The 26106-nt window shown below is 54.6% G+C and overlaps 1 protein-coding gene across 10 annotated transcripts in view; it reads left to right on the top strand.

Annotated features, from left to right (window-relative positions):
• Positions 1-4774: 4774 nt before the first annotated feature.
• CAMK2B (calcium/calmodulin dependent protein kinase II beta) overlaps positions 4775-26106 on the top strand; it is an 82044-nt gene continuing 60712 nt past the window's right edge. For 3 of the 10 annotated variants that reach the window (XM_060632030.3, XM_060632023.3, XM_060632022.3), the window contains exon 1: positions 4776-5186. In XM_060632030.3, coding sequence (XP_060488013.2) covers positions 5122-5186 — 65 coding nt within the window. In that variant the 5' untranslated portion in view covers positions 4776-5121. Of the gene's footprint in view, positions 5187-5401; positions 5508-26106 lie in introns of those variants that run through there. The other 7 variants (XM_060632032.3, XM_060632031.3, XM_060632024.3 and 4 more) reach the window with 6 other exon arrangements.

Below are 26106 nucleotides of genomic sequence, written 5' to 3'. Positions count from 1 at the left end.
AGCCACTGCTTCTGCCTGCAGTGCCCTTTCCCCTCATTCCTTCTGTCACTCAGATCTGAGCTGAAACCTTACCTCCTCAGAGAGGCCCTCCCTGGGCACGTACTCTGAATTTGCCACTCTGTCACAGTCTAGCAAATCACTTTGTTTTGAATTTACTTATATGCCACATTTCTTATTTGTTTCTTGTTGGTCTTGAGCGTAAGCCCTGCAAAGACAGCAACCTTGTCTACCTTATTCCTTGGGGTGACCCAGTGCTTGGGCAGAGCCAAGCACAGAATTGGCACACAGTAGCCACATGAACAAGCCCACAGTCACCCATGAGCAGAGTGTAGTGCTTAAAAGTGCCAGCTAGGGGCGCCTGGGTGGTGCAGTCGGTTAAGCGTCCGACTTCAGCCAGGTCACGATCTCGCGGTCCGTGAGTTCGAGCCCCGCGTCAGGCTCTGGGCTGATGGCTCGGAGCCTGGAGCCTGTTTCCGATTCTGTGTCTCCCTCTCTCTCTGCCCCTCCCCCGTTCATGCTCTGTCTCTCTCTGTCCCAAAAATAAATTAAAAAAAAAAAAAAAAAAGTTGAAAAAAAAAAAAAAGTGCCAGCTATAAAGTTAGGCGGTCTGGGCAACAATATTGGTTTTGCCACAGATTAGCTGTGTCACCTGAGTCCTCCTGTGCCTCAGTTTCCTCATCTGTAAAAGGAGGTCAGTGATAACCCATAGCTTGCCAGGTTGCTATGAGGTTTATATGAAGTGGTGGGTGTTGAAACTATAGAAGTTTCTAGCATGTAGTGGGTACATTGTAAATTGTAGCTATGGCCTTCATCATCACCACCATCACCACCACCACCATCATCATCACCATCACTGTCATCATCACCATCACCACCATCATCATCACCACCATCATCACTACCATCATCATCATCACCATCATCATAATCACCGTCATCATCACCACCATCACCACCATTACCACCGTTACCACTATCATCACCATCATCACCATCACCATCCTCACCATCACCACCATCATCACCATCACCACCATCATCACCATCATCATCACCACCATCACCACCAACATAATCATCACCATCATCACCATCATCACCATCATCACCACCATCATCATCATCACCACCACCATCACCACCACCATCATCACCATCATCATCACCAACATAATCATCACCATTATTACCACCATCATCATCATCACCATCATCATCACCATCACCACCATCATCATCACCATCACCACCATCATCACCACCATCATCATCACCAACATCATCACCATCACCACCAACATAATCATCACCATTATCACCATCATCACCATCATCATCACCATCATCACCACCATCATCACCATCACCATCACCATCACCACCACCATCATCACCACCATCATCACCAACATAATCATCACCATTATTACCACTATCATCATCATCATCACCATCATCACCATCACCACCATCATCACCATCATCACCACCACCATCATCACCACCATCATCACCAACATAATCATCACCATTATTACCACCATCATCATCATCATCACCATCATCACCATTACCACCATCATCACCATCATCACCACCATCATCATCACCATCACCACCAACATAATCATCACCATTATCACCATCATCATCACCATCATCACTGTCATCACCACCATCATCATCATCATCACTATCATCATCATCACTCTTCACCATCATCACCATCAACATCACTACCACCATCACCATCACCACCACCACCACCATCATCACCACCACCATCCCCACCACCATCATCATCACCATCACCACCATCATCACCATCACCCTTCCACATGCCTGCCACAGTGTCTTCCACTGGCTGCCATGTCAAGGGCTAGGTGATTGGAGATTGATGGATTAGTGGCTTCCTCTGGGAAACCATAGCCTACTCTTCCAGGTAGATGGCTGGGCCTGGGAAAGGTGGTGGCAGTGACATCAGCCCCTGGAGGTGAGGAGGACAGGGAAGGCTGTGTCTCTCCTTGGGAGAATGAGCCCCATGTGCAGCACTTTTGGCTCTGCAGATGTGATGCTTGTTGCCATGGTGACTGTCCTAACAATAACCTCCCAGAACTGATATTCCCCACACCCGCCCCAGCTGCCACCTGGGAGGGAGAGCCCTCCTCACTGATGAAAGCCAGTGAGAGAGGATAAGGTGGGAGGCAGAGATGATGCAGGGGTGCGGGTTGAAGAGGGCCCTTCCTGGAGGAGGGTTGGGAGGCCAGAGCCAAATGAGAGGGCTTTTGGGGCCTGGGACTCCAGAAGGAGTCATGGCTCACAGCCCTTCTCCCTTCCAGCTTTCTACTCTGCTGGGGAGGAGCTCTCTGAGTCTGGAGGTGGAGAGCAGTCATCCCCCCTGCAGTGCCCTCATTAGCCTGCCCTTCCTGTCCTTCCTGTCCTCCTCCAAGTCGCTCCACATCATGCCTTGAACCTTCCAACCCAGGCGAGGGGCTGCCTGGGGGACCCCGGTTGCTAACAGGGGTAGAGGAGGGGCCTTAAATCATGCCCTTTAGTGACCCTAACTTCTGTGGAAACTTGGTCCTCAACCAGCAAAAGGCACCTCAAAACAGACCGCCCAGAATGCTGCTGTGCCCTTGCCTGGGGCTGCAGGAAGTGTGCATGTGTGTGTGCATGTGTGTGTGGGCATGTGTGTGTGTTTGTATCCTGCACATGTGTGTCTGTGTGTGTGCGCGCATGTGTGTGAAAACAAAAGACAAGAGAAGGTTGGCAGGGTAGTGGGGGGTGAGTCCCAGCCCCTCGTTGGCTGTGTGACTTTGGCTAAGTTACTTTACCTCTGTCTCTCCACCGTCCCTTGTAGTAAAACAGGGATAATAATAGTATGTGCCTCCCGGGATTGTTTGAGAATTTGGTGAGATAGCACATGTAAAACCTGTGAAAAAATCCATGTTAGCTGTCATCATGATTTTAATGCCACTTTGTCCTGGCGTGCTGCCAGGAGCATGTGTGACCTTGGCAGCACAAAGGGTCTGCCTGCAGCCTGGAGAGAGGGGTGCACTTTTGTTTTGTTTGTTTTGCTAATTGTATTCTATTGTGTGGGACTGCCTCCTTCTCCTTCCAGAGTCCAGAAGGATGCGACCTGGCTCAGCATGTGCCCGCAGGACGAGCAAGCCCACCCCTGCCCAGGAGAGGGGGCAGCTGCCCCTTAGGCGCCCAGCATGTGCTGGTGGCAGCTGCAGGCATGCCAGTGGTCTTCCCTCTTGCCCGGCATCGCTAAGGTCAAGGCCAGACCACCCTCCCCACAGGGTCCCTTGCTCTAAGCCGGGCACTTGCCGGAGTATTCCTTGGCCTCTGGCCGTCTCCTGGGTTCCAGTTAAGTCTAGAAACCTCCCCAGGACAGGGACTGGCTGCCAGTCCGCTCATCCACCTCACAGCCATTTGCCAGGGCCCGGATGCCCCCACCCCAGAACCCTTTCATTTGATCTTCCACTCAGGAAACACTTACTGTGGCTTTGGGGCAGCCACAGACCAGGGTGACAAAGACGAGCAGGACAGGCCCACAGCCTCTGCCTGGGGAGCCCATGGTACCATAAGTAGCTCAGATCAGGACAGCTGCCTGACCTACATCGAGAGCTAGCTGCTGGAAACTTCTGTCCTCAGGGCCTGCCCAGGGCAGACCCCGCCTCTGTCCCCTCACTAGAGGGTGGGTGCCACAGCCAGGTGGGTCCTCCGCTGGCCCTGGAGCCTGGTTCCAGAGGGCAGGCCGGGTGTGACCCTAGGGGAGGCTGGTTTGTGGAAATGGGGTCAGCCCGGCCTCTCCTGCCCCTCCCTCCTGCTCCCTCCTCCTCCTCTGTTCCAGGGTCATGTTCAGGATGGACCCTCTTCTAGGCCAGGGAAGGGGGCAGGCAGGTGGACTAGTCCTGAGAGGGGAGAATGTGTCCCCCTAACTGGGCACAGAGCTGTGAACTCTCAGGCCTCCTGACTTACTGCCCTTGCAGCCCTGCTCCCCTGACTCCCCGGCCCTCTGCCTCAGCTCCTGCGCTGGGACACCCCTGCATCCAGTCCTCGGGGAGTGAAGGAGAGGGGCCTGGGGCCATGGGAAACAGACAGCCGGCAGGCACCCTCTCATCCCCCACCCTGCTTGGTGTGCAAGGCCCCCTGGGCAGCTCTGCCCGGCTGGGATGTGGGGGCTGCGGGTGGGGGTGCACGACTGTGCAGTGCACGAGCGGTGCAGACAGGACAGGAGGGTTCCCGTAATATCTCCTCCTGGGTGTGCAAGGAGCGAGCCCTGTGGAGGCTGACATACGTGTCCCCCGTCCATCCAGGTGCGTCTGAATTCCCTCTGGCGGTCCGGGGTGAGGTGGGCACTCGGGGGAGAGAGAGGACAGGGTCCATTGTGTGCAGTCTCCTGTGTGTGTTCAAGGGGGGATCTCCGCAGGGAACAGAGAAATTGGCTTGGGTGGCCTGTGATGCCTGTGTGTGCGCGTGCATGGACTTGGGTGCGGGCCCAGCATGTGCAGGGCGAGGGCGTGGGTGCGGCTGCAGGGGAGTGGTGCAGGTGCAGGGGAGTGGTGCGGGTGCATGTGCTGGGGAGCGGTGCGGATGCAGGGGAGTGGTGCGGGTGCATGTGCAGGGGAGCGATGTGGGTGCAGGTGCAGGAGAGCTGTGCGAGAGCCATGCGGGTTCAGGGGAGTGGTGCGGGTGCGGGTGCAGGGGAGCCATGCGGGTTCGGGGAGCGGTGCGGGTGCGGGTGCAGGGGAGCGGTGCGGGTGCAGGGGAGCGGTGCGGGTGAGTGTTCAGGGCGCGGGAGCCGTGCGGGTGCAGGACGCGTGCAGGGCGCGTGCAGGGGCGGCGGGCGCGGCGGCGGCGGCGGCGGCCGTGGTGACAGCCGCGCCCGCGCTCCCCGCGCGTAGGTGTGCGGCGCGCTCCTGGCGGGGACGGAGCGCGCAGATCTCGCGTGCGCTCGCCGCCCGGCGCAGCCCAGCCCGGCCCCCGCCCGGCGCCGCGAGCCGAGGTGTCGCCCGCGCCCGCGCCCGAGTCGCCGCCGTGCCCGCGAGCGGGAGCCGGAGTCGCCGCCGCCCGAGCGCAGCACAGCGCACGCCGAGCCCGTCTGTCGCCGCCATGGCCACTACGGTGACCTGTACCCGCTTCACCGACGAGTACCAGCTCTACGAGGATATTGGCAAGTAAGAGCCGCGGCGCGCGGGGGCCGGGCAGGGATCCCCGGACCTCCGGACCCTCCACGCCGCCGGCTCGGGGCGCACTGCGGCCCCGCGCGCCCCCGGCTCCTCCCGGCTAGGGGCCCGAGGCGCTCGGCCCCGCGCGGCCCCGACCCCCCGGGCCCCGGGCCAGGCTGCCGGACCTCGGCGCGCGCAGCTCCGCCGGGCCCTGTTCGGCGCGGCCGCCCGGCCGGAGGCCGGCGCTCGGGGCGCGGGGCTCGGCGCCGCGGGGGCGGCAGCAGGTGTCCCCGGAGCGCCGGGCAGACGTGACGCATTTGGCGGCAGGAGGTCAGAGAGGAGCGGCGCGCGGGGGCGGCCGCGGGGCCTGGAGCCGGCGGCCCTGGCCTGAGGGTCGCTCCCGACGCGGGCCGCGCTGTCCCCACCCCCCACCCGGCGGCCGGGCGCGGGGGCGGCGAGACCGGCTCGGCGTCTGCTCCTCCGCGTGGCTCCATCCGCGCGGGGGGTGCCCGCTGCGCTCCGGCCCGCGTGGGAACGGCCTCTGCCGTGGGGCCCCCGTGGAGTCGCGGCTCTGGAGGATTTTCCCCCAGATTCTTCTGGAAGGAGGAGGCAGGGGAGCCGAGGGGCTGAGGTTGGGGAGCTTGACGGATCCCTGGGGTGGAGATGAGGGGGTGCGGTGGGGAGCCTGACGGGCCCCCTGATTTCAGGGTCATCGAAGTAGGCGGAGGGTGTATTTTGGAGACTTATTGACACGCGTGCGGGGGTGAGGGTGGGTAAAATGGGCAGGGGCTTCGAAGGCTCGGTTCAGGTGGGGCCTCACCCCTGGGGAACAGGTGGCCCCTGGACTCTAGGTGGGGTGTCCCTGGACTCTAGGTGGGGTGCCCCAGGGGCTGCTCTCCGCCCGGGGTGAATCAGGGTGGCTGCAGCCGGCCTCCCTGGGCCGGCTCCGGAACTCCTGAATCCCTAGGCTCCAGCCCCGCGCGCGCCGGCCAGAGCCCCATCTTCCTCCGTCGTTCTCCCGCCCTCCCGCGTGGTGGGGGCGCTGGCGAGGTTTCCTCTTACACATCCAAAGGCAGATCCTTCTCTGAAAAGGGTTCCTGATGGTGCTTGTGTTGGTGAAGGGTGTCGATGGTTGATGATTGTGGGTGCTGATCTGGGAAGAGAGTGGGGCTGTGCTGATTACCCGGTGCTCCCTGCATGTGGGGGAGGTTGCGGGTCAGGCCTGAGGGCTGGTCAGCTGGGTGGAGGAAACCCCAGGCCAAGAAACTCCTGGCCTGGCCCTGGGGGGCAAGGCCATGCCCTGAAGGCCCAGAAACTCCTTTCTGTCCTGTGGGTGCTGTTTGGGTGCCCGGCCCCTGGGGCTGGTGGACCTGGAGAGCGGAGCAGAGGCAGAGGGCCAGGGAGGGTCCAGCACACCCACTGTGTGCAGTCCTGAGGCCCTGAACACGGGCCTGGAAGAAGCTGGGCCGAGGCAGCAAGCTAAGGGGTCTTCAGAGGGCTTGTTTTCCCAGGAAGAGGGGGGCAGTGGGAGGAAGCTGTCCTTTCTGGGGGACTTTCTCATTGTTTCTGTGCTGGCCCTAGAGCACATGGACCCTGAACCAAGTGCCCCTAGGCCCCTCTCCTCAAACCGAAGCTGGCTCTGCCTACCCCTACACTTTTCTGTGGCTTCTGAGGGTCTGGCATTGTGGAGGTTGGCCCCCCGCTGCCCAACTCCAGGCTTGCAGTTCCGGCAGCCACGGATTATCCTGGGCACTGCTGCCCACGTCCACACGGGGAATGGAGGTCTCTGGGCTGCCCTGGGCAGGGGCCAAGAGGGGACCTCACAGTGGAGGTCAGCCCCCCCACCCCACCTGGAGCAGCTTCCAGAAAGGAGCCACGTGGCTGCCGTGGTGTGCAGCCAAGGGGCTGGAGAGTGAGTGGGTGAAGCACCCCAGTCGTGGGGCGGGGGGCAGGTGCTTGGGAGGAGAAGGGAACGTACCCCAGGACCTTGGGCCGACCCTCTGGGTCCGGGAGGGTTTCAGTCTGGCCCAGCATTCCTTCATGGAGCGCCTTAGGCACCGGGCCTGGTGAGGGCCTGTCACAGCCCTGCTGGGGCATCCTGGGTAAGGGAGGCCAAGCAGGTACAGGGGTGGCTGCAGGGGGCAGGGGGGCTGGGGTCCAGGCGGCCATGTTGGCCGGTTGTTGACAGCGCCTACCCAGGGCACAGTTGGTGCTGCTTCCCGGCCTCAGGTGGATGCATCCAAGTTTATTTAAAGCCGCAGCCCCTGGCACTGGACGACGCTGAGCTCTCTGCCCGGGAAGGACCGGGCCACAGGCCCACAGCTGCCCGGGTGACGTGGCCACCGCCGCTCCCCTCCCTGCTCCAGCCCCTTCCCTGTCTGCCCTTCTCCCCGGCTGTGCTCAGGATCCTTCCCTGGGGGCCTGGGGATCTGAGGACCAAGACAAGCTGTTTTCTGGGGCTCTGACCTGCCTTGCTGGGCAGGGTGGCCACACTGGGCCAGGGCTCCTGAGTCCTGGGTTAAGAGCCCCCTTGAGCCGGGGGCCCCAGGCAGGCACACAGCAGGGTCTCCAAGCCCTTGGCAGCAATGCAGTGTTAGTTTTATTATGTTGTGTAGATTTTAAAAATTGAGAAAAATTCCAGGAGTAATAAAGCGAGCGCCTGTGCGTCTTCCACCGAGAATCGAAAACATTACAAGTACGTGTTCCGTAACCGCGAGTGAGTTCTGCAGATCTCACGGAAAGGCACGGCAATTCTAGGTAACCACCAGGTCACTGGTGTGACGGGAGATCTTCGAAAATCTACACACGGTAACCGCGTGAGGTGACGGCTGTGTTAGCCTAACGCAGGGGTCACGCCCTGATACACACTCGGGCACCAGATCTGTATACTCACTCGAGGTTGTGTGTTGATTACGTCTCAATAAAGGTAGAAAACAAACGAAGTGGGATTTGTTCTCCAACCACAGTCACGTATCTGGATTTTATCCTTCCCAACTTTCTCACTCCTTTACACTCAGGTATAAGGCCCACGACTAACGCATAGTATTGTCTGGTGTGTTTTAACTCAACTGCAACAGTTCTGACACGTGTTTTCACTCCTCTTGGGCCTGCTGGCACCTGTCGCACTGATGCGTTGACCGGCCATGGCTGCTGGCAGGAGGCATGTCATAACCACTGCCCTCTGCACGGAGGCCTGAGTGGCTCCTGGTGGCCTCTCTGTCCAGTCCCGCGGCAAGTTTGCTGGTGGGAGGGCTTCTGTAGGATCTGTCCCGGCCACACTCTCCACATCCCCCTGTGCATCTAGCCCCTCCTGGCATGCTGTCGCTTGTCACCGGCAGATCTTAGCTGTTTGACGGGTGGTTGGGTAGGAAGAGGTATTTTGCATTCGGGCTCCCAAATCTGCCACTTTGCGGGGGGGTCACCTTCTTTAAAATACAGGCGATCTCTCCAGAAAAAGTAGAAGTAGCTGCCGTGAGGTTTTGGTTTCAGGGTCTGGATGCTCCAGACCCTGGAGGGGTAGGGTGGCCACTACCTGGTGGGGTAGGGTGGCCCCTTTGTAGCCACCTCCCAAGTGCATGTCCCCGATTCAAGTTGAGTGGGAAGCTGCCCTCCCGCCCCATTTTACAGACACAGAAACACGGCTCAGGGAGGATGGGCGGCTGGTCCCAGCGGTGAGGAAGGCCCGTTCTCCAGGCCAGGGTTCCCCACTCCTCCCAGCACCCTCTGAACTTTGCTAGGCCCAGAGCCAACCTTGGTGTGTCCTTGACCCCATGCAGTAGAGAGCAGCCCCTGTCCTGGGGTGTGCACTCCCCTGCCCCCCACCAGCAGGCCTTCCTCTGCACACTCTCAACCAGCAAGTGACCTGCTAGCAGGTTCGTGGATAGACAGGACGTTCAGAGCAAACGGATGGCTGAGTCTCCTGAGCTCTGAAGCCGGGTGGGCTCCCTGGAGGAGGAACGACATGTCTGCTCTCTCACGCCCTCCGGTGAGCGTTTCCAGCCTCAGTGCCTTTGCTCATGAGCCTCCTCCCCTGCTGCCCAGCCCAGACCCCCACACATGGGCAGCACCCCCCCCCAGGCTACAGTTGGGCCCCAGGCCCCTTCAGTGCCAGGCCTAGCCACTGCACGTTTGAGGGAGGGGTGAGTGAACTGGGCCCGGAGCTGGAGTCTCACCCTTAGTGGAGGGTGTTTAGGAAAGAAGTCACACACGCTGAGGTTGCTGCAAGACGCACATGAAGGTGACGCTCGTTTGGTTACTATTGAACGGTATTTTTATACCATAACCTACTTTGCTGGGAGCTAAGAATACACCGCGCTTGCTACCTGCACTTTCTCTCCTGGTGACAGGCCCAGTGGCGAAGTGGTGCTTGTGACATCAGCCAGCTCCGTGCGAGGGGTGGGTGCGGCGACCTTTCCCCGTCACAGCCGAGGCGGGCGGAGGCCGCAAGGGCCCCGGGTGGGGATCCGGGCGGTGGGCCACCTTCTGCTCCCCGTGGAAGCTCGTGACCCTGCTCGGTTCTTTCCACTGGCTGACTCAGAGCCGCTTGTGGTCTACTCTGACCCTCGGCTTTTCAGGATGCTGCCCGTCCTCAGCAGGCTGTTCTTCCAGCACAAGCAGTGCCCCCTGGCTCCTTTATGAAAAGCCACTGTTTCCTTTGGTCCCACAGCACCCGATACTCTGCCCCCGTTTGGGACCAGCCGGGCTTGAAATTTTATTTTCTTAATCAAACAAACTGCAAAGGCAGTATCGTCTTACGAAGAGAATAAATACATGAGTGTGTGCAAGAGAAGTGACTCTTTTACCTCCGCTTTCCTCCGTGCCCCCAGGAGCCTGGGCTGTGCACGTGTCTACATGTGTGTACGCATACACGTGTCGCACGTATATCTTATTTTAAAAACACAGATGGCATCACCGTAGATGTGATTCTGCATTCTGTTTGCCCCTCACACCTTATGCTGACCTGAGTCACTGTTTCCCTCCAACTCGGGGCTGGCAGTGCCCTGAACACGGAGGGTGCGGTTTCCTGACGGGCATGACGGAGGGATGAGAGGGCCCTGTGTTTGAAATCGGGGCTCCCAAGCTTAGCAGGGTGGGGGGGAGGGCACGGTCATTGTGCATGAATCAGAACGAGGGTCACCTACTCTTCAAAAAGAACCCAAGAACAGATTCCTCTCCTCTTGTTACTTGAGGAATCGCCCAAGCGCCTACGGGAGAGACACATATGTTTTCTTCTGCCTAAAAAGGCCCTGTTCCCTGAGAGTCCTTGTTGTCCCCCCGGGATTTAACAGGTGCCAAACAGGACAGTCCAGGCGGAGGTGACATGAGCAGGCTGTCTGCTCCTTGGACACGTCCCGTGCCCCTCTCTGCTCTCCGAGGCCACCTCCCGGGCTCAAGGCAGGAGATGTGGCCTTTCTGGAGATTTCAAATACATGTTCACAAAATTGAATTCCCTCTTTCTCTCCCACAAAAATGGAATCTGATTTTTAAAGCATCTTTCACAGCTGCGTGTCACTTTGTTAGTGTCGAAACATAAAAATACATTATGTATCAACTTGGTTTTCTGAAAATTATCATATTGGCATATTACATAGAAATGTATATTTTATTCCTATAAAAATCTGAATCTACTTAAAATAAAAACATGTCAGAGTGGCATTACTCGCTGCCAAACCCCGGGCGGGGCCTTTCGCCTCCTAGTTTGGAGGGTTGCTGGCCTGGTCAGTGGCTGCGGCTCCTGGACATGATTCTTTCTGCGTGGACATGAGGGTCCTGATGTAACTAAGGCTCAGGTTCTTTGTGAAGGCAGATACAGGCTTTTGTTGAATTCTGGAACAGATTGGCAATAGCTGGGCGAAGATGGAAGAGAATTTTGTGGAGGAAACATAACCACGTGGTCATACGGGGGCGTGGACGGCGGAAGGAGGCGCCAGCGTTACTGTCCTCCTGGAAGGGCCCATGTCTTCCGACGTAACGCCCTCCCCGGGGTCCAGCCCATCCAGGCTGGTGCCCGTGTCCAGAGAGAAGCTGAGGGGCACCCCTGCCTCTGTGTCACCCGGGACCATATTCCAGGACCGAGAGCCGTGCCCGGCACACAGTAGGCGCCCAGAGGAACAGCCTCGAAGGCTGCGGCTCCTTCCCAGGCGAGTGGAGGCAGGAGGGGCCGCTGGCCTCAGCGACGCGCAGACACCTGGCTCGAGTGGCCGCCTGTCTCGTTATGTGGCGAGGTGCGGCCGCAGGGCAGGCGTCTCTGAGGTGCTTGCCATGGAGCTGACGCCACAGCTTTGCTGTGTTCTTTCCACGTCTTGATAAAGTTCTTCGTGTGGCTCTTGTTCTTGTGTGTTGAGGTGCAGCCTGGTCCTCAGCGTCGCTGGTTTGAGCCAGGCCATCTGGCCAGTGCTTTCTGGGGAAAGAGCGCTGGTCTAGTTAAGGGTGCACCTGCTGAAGAGAGACCTGAGCGGTGGTTCCCGGCTCGGCTGCATGTTGGGGGCCACACCCCAGCCCAGCTGACGCAGACACGAGGGGGACAAGGTCCCAGTGCCGTCGGGTGGGCAGCACAGACACAGACCCGAGGCCGGGCCCAGGCCCCTCCTCCCTCCCTTGGCTCTATGACTGTGGGTGTGGAGTTGGCCTTCTGTTCTCTGTACACTCAGCCATGTTACTCCTGGTCCTGTCTGTCTAGAGCAGCATTCTCTAGAAGAAACAAACTATTGGAGCCACAGGTATAAGTCATGTGTGTAATTAAAAATGTCCCTGAGTACTTAAACAGGTGCAAGGAAGTTTAACGATAGATGCGTTTAATTCAGTGTGTCCAAAGCATTACTTCAACATATAATCAATTCAGGCGTTATTGTGAAGTATCTTACATTTTTAGAAATATTACGCATTTGCAATCTGTCGTGGACTTTACATTACAGCATGCCTCAGTTTGGGCCATTCACGTCTTGGGTTCTTACGGGTTCTTGTAGGCAGAGACCACCATGAGAGCAGTGCTGGTCTAGAGCTTCAAGCTCATTCACTTACTTATCTTGTAGTTCTCCTGGTTTCTGTTGCCCTTCCTCTGACTCATTCATTCAGGAAGTGTGCCCGCACACGTGCCTGTTCACCAGGTGCTCACTTGGCGCTGGGGCGGCAATAGTGAGCAGAGGGCGCTTGTTGCTGTGGAGCTGTTGGTGGGGGAGGCAGGTTACAGACACATGACGTGACAGGGTGGAAGGTGACCAGTACATGTGCCCTGGGGGTAATTACAGAGACTCAGGAGCGCCAGTCAGGAGAGGAGACTCATTGCTAAAATCAGGAATGAGGGGTGCCTGGGTGGCTCAGTTGGTTAAGTGTCCCACTTCAGCTCAGGTCACAATCTCACGGTTCGTGGGTTTGAGCCCTGAGTTGGGCTCTGTGCCAACAGCTCAGAGCCTGCTTCAGATTCTCTCTCCCCTCTCTCTCTCTGCCCCTCCCCACTCACTCTCTATCTCCCTCCCTCTCTCTCTCTCTCTCTCAAAAATAAACATTTAAAAAATTTTTTAAAAATAAATGTTTTAAAGTATAATAAATAAATAAAATCAGGAATGAAAAAGGGGACAATACAATGGACCCTACAGAAATAAAAAGATGCTAGGAAGTCCATGAACAATTGGGTGCCAGGTTGTATGACCTAGATGGAATGGACAGATTCTTAGACACAGCAACTGAAATTGACTCAACTGAAAATGACAAAGACTCATTAATAGGTGAGAAATTCTGAAATGTCCCACGAAGACATTCTGTTAGACATTTAAAGAAGAACTAATAGCAGTCCTTTACAAATTCATTCAAAAAACAGAAGAGGAGGGAATTCTTTCCAACTCATTCTATGAAGCCTGTAATACTCTGATACCAAAACCAGACAAAGACCCCACAAGAAAGAGAACCATGGACCAGTGTGGATATAGATCCAACATCCTTGACCAAAGACTGGCAAAATGAATTCAGCAGCATAGACGAAGGTTATGCCTTATGAATGAGGAAAGTTTATTCCTGGATGATGGAAGGTTGGTTCAACATGCAAAATTCGGTCACAATACACCATATTAATAGAATAAACAAAGAAATTATATGACCATCTCAGTAGATACAGAGAAGTATCCAACAAAATCTAATATTCTTTACTGTTAAAAACAGTCCACAAACTAGGAATAGACGGGAATGTCCTCAACTTGATAAAGGGCATCTATGAAAATCCCACAGCTGTCATATTTAATGGCAAAAGACTGAGTGCTTTGTCCCAAGGTCAAGCTCAGGTCAGGAGCAAGACAAGGATGTCTGCTCTCTCCACCTCTATTAAACACGCTATAGGAGGTTCTAGCCAGGAGAGTTAGGCAAGAAAAAGAAATAAAATGCACCCATATTGGAAAGGAATAGGTAAACATATCTTTGTTTGCAGATGACGTGATCTTGTGCGTACAGAATTGCCCAAGGAAGTCCTGGGAGAGTCCCTTTGCGTTCAGCAAAGTTGCAAGATCAAGATACAAAATCCATATTTTATTACACTAGCAGTGTTTGGTCTCAAAATAAAATTAGGAGTTGGGAAAATTCCCTTCACGATATTATATAAAAGGACAAAATACGTGAGAAATCGATAAAAGGAGTGCAGGAAATTGGACGCTGAAAATCACAACCACTGTTTGAAGAAATTCGAGAAGACCCACTAAATGGAAAGACATCTCATGTTCGTGAACTACAAGACTGAATATTGATAAGGTGGTGGGATGCTGCAAGTTGACTGACAGATTCCCTATGACACCTGTCCCGGTTCCCGCTGCCTTTACTTATGTATTTATTTATTAAAGTTTATTTATTTTGAGAGAGAGAGGAGGATAGAGAGAGCATGCAGGAGAGGGGCAGAGAGAGGGAGAGAGAGAATCCTAAGCAGGCTCCACACTCAGCGCAGAGCTTGACATGTGGGTCTCAATCCCATGAACTGTGAGATCATGACCTGAGCTGAGATCAAGAGTCTGATGCTTGACTGACTGAACCACCCAGGCGCCCTCCAGCTGCCTTAAAAAAAAATCGACAAGCTAATCCTCCTAAAATTCATAGAAAAATGCAAGGAGAGACCCAGAAAGAGCCAGAACAATCTTGAACAGGAAGAATGATATGGGAGGACTCACACTTGCTGATTTTAGAACTAGAGGCACCTGGCTGGCTCAGTTGGTGCAGTGAGTGGCCCTTGGTCTCGAGGATATGAGTTTGAGCCTCACATTGGGGGTAGAGATTACCTAAAAAACTCCTAATTATACAGCCACGGCGACCAAGACGGTGTGGGTACTGGCATAAGGACAAACACATAGATCTGTGGAATAGGACTCAGATTCTGGGATAAACTTACGGATCTGTGGTCATTAGATTTTGACAAGGGCAACAAGACGTTTCAGTGGGGAAACTGTCCAGCAAACGGACAGTTGGGTATCCACGTGCAAAAAAATGTGAAGGTGGAGCCCTACCTAAAACTGTGGCACCATCATCTCAAAATGGATCATAGACCTAATCATAGGAGCCAAACCCATAAAATTCTTGGAAGAAAACACAGGAGTAAATCTTCGTGACCTGGAGTTTGGGAATGGTTTCTTAGATACGATGCTTAAAGCACAAGCAATGTAAGAAAAATAGGTAATTGTTAATCAGCATGAGAACGTTTTGTGCTTCAGAGGACCCTGTCAGGAAAGGGACAGGACGGAATGGGAGAAGGTGTTTGTGAATCACTCATCAGATGATGAGTTCGTATGTAGCATAGTCTAGGAACACACTACCAAGCAGTAAGAAGGCAGACAGACAAACCAGTCAAAAAGTGGGGAAGGACCTGAGTAGACATTTCTCCAAAGAAATGCACGCAAAGATAGTCATTTGGGAAACACGGTGGTACCACCTCGCTCCCCTGGGATGGCTAGGCCCACAGAGGCAGGTAAGAACATGCACCAGCCAGGATGTGGGGTCAGGACCCTCATTCACGGCCGGTGGGAATGTAAAATAGTGCAGTTACTATGGAAAACAGGTCCTCAAAATGTCCCATTCCCGGAAATGTGCCCAAGAGCCAGGGAAGTGCAGGTCCGCACGGAACCTTGCTCACAGCAGCAGTGTCCCTAAGAGCCAAAACGTGGGAGCAGCCCAGATGTCCCTCAGAATGTGTAAGGAACACGTGTCATATCCACACGCTGGGATGTCATTCAGAAGTAAAAACAGAAGAGTTCTCATAACCGCTGACACATGGTCCTACCTGGGCGAATGCTGAGAACGCACGCCCCTTTACCTGAAGCTTCCAGAGCTGGCAGCTCTGTGGGCACAGAGGGCAGAGCCCGGGCCTGGGGGTGGGGGGGTGGGGGGGGGCGGCCGCTGACGCTGTTGTAACCTATAGACTGCGGTGACGGACGGACGCCTCTGTGAATATAGTAACAGCCATTGAATTACACACTTTAAGTGGGTGAATTGTTTGGTACATGAATTATATCTCAATAAAGATGTTTAAAAATAAATAAAACCGATGTAGAAAAAGAAAAGAAGTCTAGCATCTGGCTCTCAACACTCGAATCGCTGAGAAGTAAGATTAGCAGTGAGAGTGGCTCTGGCTGGCGGCTCCCTGGCACTGTCGCTGTGATGCCAGAGGCAGGGCCGTGGCCCGCCCGCTTGCTCCACCCCCCCCCCCCCCCCCCCGCCAGGGTGCCTGTGGAGGCAGCAGAGGGTGGAGGCCCAGGTGGAGGCTGGGAGGGGCAGAGGCCAGAACGCGAGACCCGCCTCTTCCTCTGTCTCTGAGACGGAGCCCAGCTGGCGCTGGTCCATGGCGGGTTCAGCAGACAGTGGCAGCATGATGGGGGACAAGGCCCACGCGCCTGGTTCTGGAAGGCTCCCCTGGTAGCAGGGAGGCTGACAGGCGTGGGCGGCAGAGGGGGACAGGCTGTCAGCAGGGTTGGTGGTGACGGGAGGGCTGGAGCCAGACGGCGGGGAGCTGAGCCCCCAGGTCCTATTATTCCTGAACATCTGCCGCCTGGGTCAGTCCTCAGTGGGTTCTCTCCTTTCTCTCTGCCTTTTCCCCTCCTGCTCCTCCCCCCCACCCTGCTCCTCTCCCTCTGCGCCCCGCCTTCCTCCCTTCGCCCCCCGCCCCCCCCCCCCCCCCCCCGTCCCCGCAGGCACCTCTGGGATGGGTGTGACCCCTGCCTGCCTGGACACGGAGGGTCCAGGAACCCCCAGCCCTCCAGGAGCAGGGCCTCGGCTGGGGTGCCCTGACAGAGTGCAGGTGTCATGAGGGGTGCCCTGTCCGTGCTCACCTCTTTCCCACCCAGCGGGGCCTCTCCTGCACCTCCCTTAGAGGCCAGGCTCTTGCCGGTGTGGCTGATTGGCTTGGGGCCCCAGGGCCCAGATTCTTCCTGTGTCCCTTCTCCTCCCCCTCCCGCCCTGCCCTGGAAGGGCCCCCCGCCTTCTGCATCCCACCCCTGGTCCTCAGCACCCCTCAGAAGGGAGCAGGGAGTGTGGAGGGCTGGCCACAGGGCTCCTGCCTCTGTGCTGAGCAGCAGGACGTCTGCGTCTTCTGTGCTGTTCCATCTCGGGGCACAGGGGGCCTTCAGCCTCAGTCCCCACGGGGGTGAGGTCTGCACGAGGCCCCTTGCCCAGCTCCAGGCTCTGCCTCCAGGGGTCCTGGGCCCAGAGCAGGGACAGGGCCGAGCCCAGGCTTTGCACAGTGAAGGGGGTGCAGGGCTCCACAGGGGTGAGAGGGGGACATTTCTGGGTGGGGAGGGCAGGGTGTGGAAGGGTCATGTCAGACCCCTGGTTGTGGCAGCAGACTGAGGGGAGCCAGCCACGTGGCCACTCGTCCCAGGCCGGGCCCTCCCCGGGGTCCCCCACGTGCCCTCCGGAGGCCTCTGGTGACCCCAGCATTTCCGCGGGGGCTGTGGGGGGACAGCTCAGCACCAGGGAGGGGGCCTCCGGGAAGCCCCGCTGCAGCGTGACTGGCCCCTCATCTGCCCACACCAAGGAGGGGCAAGCGGGGCGTGCTCTCCCAGGGAGGGGTCCACCACCCTGGACCCTCGTGGAGCTCTGTCTCCAGATGTTTGTGTGCAGAGGCCCAGGTTACTGCACAGACCCTTCTTCAAAACCTGGTGTTGATGAGAGCATTACGAACACCAGGTTCTCTCTGTTCTTAATGATTTCCCAGAGATTCGGCCGCGTTCCCGCCAGGTGCGTGGGGATGTGCATGCGACACAGGGCCCCCACCTCACCACCTTCATGCTCCAGTGGCAGTGAGCACATCCACGCTGTGTGCGGCCACCACCACCGTCCATGCCTGGACCTTTTCCATCCACACGGAGGCTCTGTCCCCATTAGACACCAACCCCGTGTCCTCTCTGTCTCTGTGGACTGGACCCCTCTCCGGACCCCACGGAACTGGACCCCTCCAGCGCGTGTCCTTCTGTGTCTGGCTCCTTCCACTTGGCGTCAAATTCTCCAGTGTCAGAGCGTCCTTTCCTGTCAAGGCTGACGATGCTCACACATTCGTGCACACACACACACTCTCTCTCCACATTACCTTCACCCCTTGTTTGTGCACACGGCTTTCTCCCCTGTCAAGGCTGACGGTGCTCTGCTGTCTGGATGTACATGTGATGTGTGTGTGTAGGGGTATGATGTGTATACGGTGCATGTACGTGTGATGTACGTGTGATGGATGCTGTGCATATGGTGTACATGTGATGTGTGTGTGAAAAGCGTGTAGGAAGTGTGTGGAAAGCGTGTGTGGTGTGTGACGTATGCTGATGTGTGTGTGATGCACGACAGGCAGTGCATGCCCCAAGGCAGCTGAGACCCCGCCTCCCTGACCTCCTGCCCCTCCTCCGATGGCTGCTCTACGAGCTGCCCTGGCAGTAACTGCAGACCAGGCTTGCCGGTCTGACTCTGTTCTGTCCCTGTCCCCAACTGCCTAGTTGTCCCTAGTTGTCCCTGCCCAACTGCCTAGGTCGCTGGGTGGCTGTGGCTTTGAAGAGCTGCCTTTGAAGGTCGCTCTGTGGAGCCCCGGCTAGAAGAAGGTCCCAGGTGCCGTCTTGTGGGGAGATACCACGGTGGCTGTGTGTGAATCTAGCCGTCCTGTTTTGTCCAAGTGGGTTTTTGCATCTGTCCTTGGTCACACTTAATGGGGCATCGACACAGACGTCTGTCCGGGGAGGAGTGGGGGCAGGTTTAGGTGCACCGAGCTGAGCTCAGGCGTGCTCTGGGGCAGCCCCTGGGCGTGCAGGCGGGAGGTGGGGGCACAACCAGGGTGGGCCAGGGCTGGGAGTGCCCTCTGAGAGGTGGGCAGGCTGACCCAGGCCCCAGGCCTGCAGCCAGGCAGGCACGAGCAGCTCCTTGTCTGAACCTCCTGCTCCAGAGAGGACTGAGTGGCTCCTGGGTGAGACCCTCCTTCCTCGGCCGGGCCTGGTGGCTGCTTCTGCGGGACAGCGCCTGGCACAGAGGTGACACTGGAGAACTGTGTCTGCGGTGAGGCCGGCAGTGCCGGGAACCCCCTGGGCTGAGGAAGCAACCTGCCCGGGCAGGGTGGCCACCTGCACCTGCTCCCTCGGGGCCTGTGGAGGGCAGAGACGGTGGACGCACCCTGGCCAGGGGGCCTGGTAGACACACCCCACTGCAGTTTTCCTTTTGTACCCGGCTTCTGAGGGGGAGGGCCTTTTGGGGCTCCCACGCACCCCGCCTCAAACTACCCCCTGAGAACCCATTTGGAGAGGCCATGGACAGCTCCCACAGTCCCCCAGGTGAGCCCCGCCAAGACCCAGGCCAGGTCGCGCCTCCACAGCCACTCTGTTCTGAGAGCTTCATGAGTGACTTGGTATTTACTTCCTTCCCGTGATATGTTCCTGCTTTAAAACATGGAAGTGTTTCCAGTCGTCGGTGAAATGGCTTGTGCCGTCTGCTCGAGCCTCGGGGAAAGTGGGGGCCCAGGGGTGCCACTGACTTTGTCTGGGGCACGTGTGTGGCGGGAGCAAGGGTGGGGTGCGTGTCCCTGTCGGGCCAGGGCCCTCTCTCCGAGTCGGCGTCTCCCAGCGGGAAACAGGAAGAGCGTAGGTTCCAGGAACGTCCGTGGTCCTCAGTGTCGGTGACTCAGAACGAGCGGCCCTCAGACCGTGGCCATGAGGGGTTTGCCCGGCACCTGCTGCACTCAACTGGGGAGCGGGGGTCCGGCAGCCAGTGTGTGCAGGCCGTTCTCAGGCCCAGTGGTCACTGGTACTCCCCAAGGACGGCTGGGCTCACCCTCGGCACACAGGCAGGACCCCCTTGTCCGCAGTCTCCCGCCCTCCCTGGTCCTCACAGAGCAGATGTGGGGAGGGGTGCGGGTGTCCCCAGGCCTGGCTGGGCTTTCCTGTCCTGTCCCAGTGTCACTGCTGGGTGGCTCCAGCCAACGACTGGCTTCCGGGGTGGCTGGAGTCCCGCAGTCTGGGTCCAGGGAACAGGGAGGGGAGACACAGGCATGTCCTTGAAGCGTCCAAGTTCACTTTAAGGGACAGAACAAAACTTGTCTCCCAAGCGTGTGACCCTGCTCCCCAGGTGGGGACACAGAGCCCTGTGTGGCGAGGGGGTGCTGCCCTCAAACGGAAGCAGCTCCTGCAGAAAACAGCTCCAGTCCGACGGATGGTGAGCGAGGGCGGAGGCAGGCAGCACAGGGAAGGGGCCGGCGGCCCCTGCAGCCCGTGGAGGCACGGACACCGTCACACGAGAGCTGGTGTTACCTCACTCGAGTCCCACTCGGGCTTTGGGTACACCGACGGTTCTCCCGGCTGGCCCCCCGCCAGCCCCCAGGCTCCGCGCAGGTGGACAGAGGCCACAGCCCCCGCTCTTGGCTGTCCACGACGGGGTCGGGTGGTGGCACTTGGGGTGTGCGGAGGGGGCCCCGCCGCTCCTGTGGTCCCGCTGCAAGCTGCCTGGCAAGCGCTCACTGGGTCCAGGTGGGGCAGGTGACAGTGTGGTCCATCCCTGTGGTGTTCATACGCCTGCCGTGCGGCCGGCATGTAGAGACACCAGTGTGACCTCAGCCATCTCGTAAAGTTCCAGAGATTCAGCTGGGGTGAGCCAGACCCCAAGAGACCCTGGGCAGCTCAGGGCCCCTCCTGTGTGCTGGTCACGGGGCTGCCCTACTAGGCTGCGGTCCCAGGACTCAGCTTCTCTGGCTCCATCCCCCAGCACATCCAAGCCCACCTCCTCCCCCATCCTTCTTGAGCCTGCAAAGGGCACCTGAGAGGTGGGTGTGCAGGACGGGTGGGGGTCTGCGCTGGCCCCTGCCTCTCGGTGCCATGACCTAAGCAATGCATTCTGCATCCCCAGCCAGCCCCACCCAGTGCAGGGTCCTGGGAGCCCAGAACTGTGGAGGGCAGTGCACATGTGGGGGGGCCCAGGGTGCTGCCTGCACCAGGGAGTCTGTGACACCTGCATAGCACCCTGCCTCTTCGTGTTGTGGGGGTCCCTGGCCAGGCTGGGGTTTGAGGCTCCGACATGAGGCTAATTGGTCAGTGGCATAAGCTTTTCTGCATGTGGTTGGAGAATCCCTCCCTGACCCCGTGTCATAAAGATAGTTTGTTTTCTCTTTCTCCTTAAAAAATCAGTGGACTGTACTTTTTAAAATATTTTTTTAATGTTTATTTAGTTTTGAGAGAGAGACAGAGAGACACACAGAGAGACAGAGTGTGAGCAGGGGAAGGGCAGAGAGAGAGAGGGAGACACAGAATTCAAAGCAGGCTCCAGGCTCTGAGCTGTCAGCACGGAACCTGACACAGAGCTCAAACCCATGAACCCCGAGATCATGACCTGAGCCAAAGTCGGACACTTAACTGACCGAGCCACCCAGGCGCCCCAGGACTGTACTTTTTAGAGCAGTTTTAGGTTTACAGGAAACGTGGATGGGAGGTGGGCCCCCTACCCCACCTCCTCTGTGGCCCCAGGTCACGTTCCTTGTTACAGGTGGTGACCAGTGTCGCTACGTCACTACTACCGTCTGCAGCTTCTGGGGAGTTTGCTTCTGTGCAGGTGTACAGGATGGCGCAGGGGTGGGGTCACAGTACAGTTCCACAGTGTTGTGACTGCACGTCAGGCCCTCTGCTCTCCCCGAGCCCCCCGAGTCCCGGGTGACCACTGATTATTTTACCGTTTGTATAACTTTGCCTTTTCTGGAATGCCTTCTTGGTGAATCACACGGTATGGAGGCTCGCACGTGGAGCCTTCTTTCACTCCCCGATACGCATTTCAGGTTCCTCCAGGTCTCCATGGCTCATAAGCTCATTTCTTGTCAGTGCTGGATAGCGTTCCTGTCTGGAGGGACCACAGTGCATCATGTCCACCTGCTGAAGGCCGTCCTGGTTGCTTGCACGTTCTGCTAACTGTGAATAAGGGTGCTGTAAACATCTACAGTCAGGTCTTTGTGTGGACGTAGCATTCAGTCCTTCGGGAAAATACCAAGCAGCTCAAGGGCTGGGTCCCGTGGTAAGAGTGCGTTTAGTTTGTGAGGAACCATCAAACTGTCCCCCAGGTGCCAGCACCAGGCCGTGTGCCTGCCAGCAGCATGCGAGGTTCCTGCTGGTTGGCATCCAGCATTGGGTGTCGTCGTCGGGGTCCTGGATCTCGGGCTATCTGATCCGCATGAAGTGCAATCTTGTTGTCGTTTTAATTTGCGTTTCCCTGACGATACGTGTTTGTGGGGCATCTGTCCACATGCTGACTTCTGTCTTCTGTCTTCTTTGACAAGGTGTCTGCTCCTGCCTTTGGCCTACTTTTCAATCGGATTGTTTGTTTGCTTATTGTTCCGTGTTAAGAATTCTTTGCATATTTTTCGTGGCAGCCAGCTGGCTCAGTCAAAAAAGCACGCGGCTCTTGATCTTGGGGTTGTGAGTTCAAGCCCTATGTTGGGTGTAGAGATTACGAAAGGAAGGAAGGAAGGAAGGAAGGAAGGAAGGAAGGGAAGGAAAAGAAAGAAGGGAAGAAAGGAAAGGAAGGAAGGAAGGAAGGAAGGAAGGGAGGAAGGAAGAAAAGGAAGGAAGGGAAAGAAGGGAAGGAAAGGAAGGAAGGAAGAAAGAAACTTAAAAAAATTCCCTGGGGGGCGCCTGGGGGGCTCAGTCGGTTAAGCGGCTGACTTCGGCTCAGGTCATGAGCTCACGGTTCATGGGTTTGGGCTCTGTGCTGACAGCGTGGAGCCTGGAGCTTGCTTCAGATTCTGTCTCCCTCTCTCTGCCTCTCCACCTCTCATGTTCTTTCTTTCTCTGTTTCTCTCAAAAATAAACAAACAGTAAAAAGAAAGAAGAGAATCCCTTGTGTATTTGGAATAGAAGTCTGCACCCGATGTGTTTCCTCCTCTCGTCTCTGGCCCATCTGATATCTCCCTCACTTCCATAGGGCAGGAGGCTCTGATCTTAACCAACCCTGTTTGGTCAGTTGTTTCTTTCTTGGAAATGCTTTTGGTGACGTATCTGAGAAAGTCATTGACAACCCAAGGTCACCTAGATTTTCTCCTATGATATATTCTAGGACTTTTGTCATTTTGCCTTTTACATCTAGGTCTATGATCCATTTTGAGTTAATATTTGTGAAAAGTGTAAAGTCTATTCTAGATTCATTTGTGTGTGTGTGTTCCAGTCCTTAGTCTGTTCAAGCTGCTGTGACCTGGGGGCTTATGAAAAGTTATTCCTTACAGTCCTGGGGGCTGGAAGTCCGAGGTCATGGTGCTTGCAAGTTTAGTGTCTACTGAGAGCCTTCTTCCTACACAGGTGCCCTCCCCGTGTTCTCACCTGTGGAAGGTGTGGAGAGGTCTCTCTGGGGTCTCTTTTCTAAGACACTGGTCCCACTTATGGGGGCTCTACCCTCATAACCGAATCACTCCCCCAAAGGCCCCTCCTCCTAGTACCATCACCTTGGGAGTTAAAATTTCAACATGTGAATTTGGGCAACACAAACATTCAGACTATAGAAGAAACTTTTGTTGAAAAGACGGTCTTGGGGCGCCTGGGTGGCTCAGTCAACTGGACGTCCTACGTCAACTCAGGTCATGATCTCTCGGTCCGTGAGTTCGAGCCCCGCGTCGGGCTCTGTGCTGACAGCTCAGAGCCTGGAGCCTGTTTCGGATTCTGTGTCTCCCTCTCTCTGACCCTCCCCCATTCATGCTCTCTCTCTGTTTCAAAAATAAATAAACGTTAAAAAAAATTAAAAAAAAAAAGAAAAGACGGTCTTTTCTCCATTGACTTGCCTTTCCTCCTTTGTCAAGAATCAGCTCTATTTGTGTGCACTATTTCTGGGCTCTCTATTCCATTCCGTTGATGCATTATGTATTCTTTCACCAAAACACACTCTCTTGATTCCTGCAACCTCGTAGCAAGTCTTGAAGTCAGGTAGTGTCAGCCTCGGACTTTGTTCTTCTCCTCTGATCTTGTGTTGGCCACTCTGGGTCTTTTGCCTCCCTATAAACTTTAGTATCAGGTTTGATTCTTTTTGGGATTTTGATAAGAATTACATTGAATCTGTAGGTCAAGTTGGGAAGAACTGACATCCTGATGGTATTGAGTCTTCCTATCCATGGACATTGGTTATCCCTGTCATTTGGTTTGATTTCATTCATGAAAGTTTTGATTTTTCTCCTATAGATCTTATACATATTTTATTACATTTATACCCAAGTATATTTTTTGGTAGCAATGTAAATGGTATGGTGTTTTAAACCTCAAATTCTACTTGCTCACTGCTGGTATGTAGGGAAACAATTAACTTTTGTACATTAATCTTGTTTCCTGCAACTTTTCTATAATTGTTAATTCCAGGACGGTTTTTCTTGTCCATTTCGGGGGCCTTCTTCCATAGACAATCATATCATCTGCAAAAAAAAAAAGACCGTTTTATTTCTTTCTTCCCAGTCTGTACACATTTTATTTCCATTTCTTGTCTTATTGTATTAGCTAGGATTTCCAGTATGATGTTAAAAAGGAGTGATAAAAAGGGACATCTTTGCCTTGTACCCGATCTTACAGGAAAAGTATCTACTTTCTCTCCAAAAGTCTGAGGTTATTTGCAGGTTTTTTTGTAGGTGCTTTCTATGGACTAAACTGTGCCCTGCTCCTCCAAATTCATAAGTTGAAGCCCTGACCTCCAATGTGACTGTATTTCAATCTTTCGGAGGTAATTAAAGTTACTTGAGGTCATAAGAGTGGGTCCCTGATCTAATAGAATTAGTGTCTTTATAAGAAGAGACACCAGAGAGTTCACTTGCTCTCTCTCCATGTGCACCTACTGAAGAGAGGCCATGTCAGCACACAGTGAGATGGTGGCCACTTGCAAGTCAAGAGAACAGAGCTCACGTAAGAAACCGAACCCTGCTGGACCTTGATCTTGGACCTCCAGCCTCCAGAACTGTGAGAAAATAAATTCCTGTTGTTCAAGCCACCCAGACTGTGTGACATTTTGAACTAATACAGTGTTTATCAAGCTGAGATAGTTCCCCTCTGTTCCTAGTTTGCTGAGTTTTTATTATGAATGGGGATGTATTTTGTCAAGTGCTTTTTCTGCATCTATTGATATGATCATGTGATTTTTCCTTTTAAATCAGTTGATGTGGTGGATTATGTTAGTTGGTTTTCAAATGCTGAGCCAGTCAACTGTGCATACCTGGGATAAATGCTTCTTGGCCATGGTGTTTAATTCTGTTCATACATTGTTGGATTCTATTTGCTAGTATTTTGTTGAGGATTTTTGCATCTGTATTCATGAGAGTTATTGGTCTGTAGTTCTCTTTTCTTGTAATGTTTTGGTTTGGGTAATGATGGCTTCACAGAATAAGTTAAGAAATATTCCTTCTGCTTCTTTTTCTTTTCTTTTCTTTTCTTTTCTTTCCCTCCCCTCCCCTCCCCTCCCCCACCCCCCCTTCCTAGATTGTAAAGAATTGGTATAACTTCTTCCATAAGTGTTTGGTAGAATTCACCAGTGAACCCACCTGGGCTTGGTGCCTTCTGTTTGGAAAGGTTATTAATTATTGATTCAATTTCTGTGATATATACAAGCCTATTGAGATTGTTTCTTCTTGTGTGAGTTTTGACAGACTATGTCCTTCAAGGAATTGGTCCATTTCATCTATGTTACCAAGTTTGTGGGCCTAGTATTCCTTTACTATCCTTTTAATTTCTGTGGGGTCAGTGGTGTTGGCTTCTTTTTCATTCCTGATATTAGTAATGTGTACTCTCTCTTTTTTTTCTTATCCTGGCTAAAGGCTTATCGATTTGATCTTTTCAAAGAATCAGGTTTTAGTTTCATTGATTTTCTCTATTTCCTGTTTTCAATGTCATTGATTTCTGCTCTTTTATTATATCTTCTATTTACTTTGGATTTAACTTGGTCTTCTTTTTCTAGTTTCCTAAGGTGGAAGCTTAGATTATTTATTTTAAGTAGTCTTTTCTAATATATGCATTCAATGACATTAATTTCCGTTAAGCACTGCTTTTACTGTGTTCCACAAATTTTGTTAAGTTTTCTTTCGTTTTTCATTTAGTAAAAATATTTAATATTTTTTATTGATATTTCTGCTTTGACCCTTGTTAGTTTTGGAAGTGTGTTGTTTAATCTCCATGTGTTTGTCAAGTTTTCCAGCTATCTTTCTGTGTTTCTAGTTAAATCCCACTGTGATCTTAGAGTATTCTTAGTATGATTCTGCTCTTATCAACTTGTTAAGGTGTGTTTGGTGGCCTAGAATGTGGTCTGTCTTATTGAATGTTCATGGGGGCTTGAGAAGAATGTGTGTTCTGCTGTTGCTGTGTGAAGTTGTCTTTAGAGGCTTCTTAGATCCAGTCTAGTGATGGTGTGGATGAGTTCAGCTATGGCCTTCCTAGTTTTCTGCCTGCTGGGTCTGTCTACTACCTATTTTTTTTTTTTTTAATGCTTATGTATTTATTTGAGAGGGACA

The sequence above is a fragment of the Panthera onca genome, chromosome A2 (genome assembly GCF_046562875.1).
Source record: "Panthera onca isolate mPanOnc1 chromosome A2, mPanOnc1 haplotype 2, whole genome shotgun sequence".
In the NCBI taxonomy this organism is placed as follows: domain Eukaryota; kingdom Metazoa; phylum Chordata; class Mammalia; order Carnivora; family Felidae; genus Panthera; species Panthera onca.
This window is presented reverse-complemented; position numbering and strand designations above follow the sequence as displayed.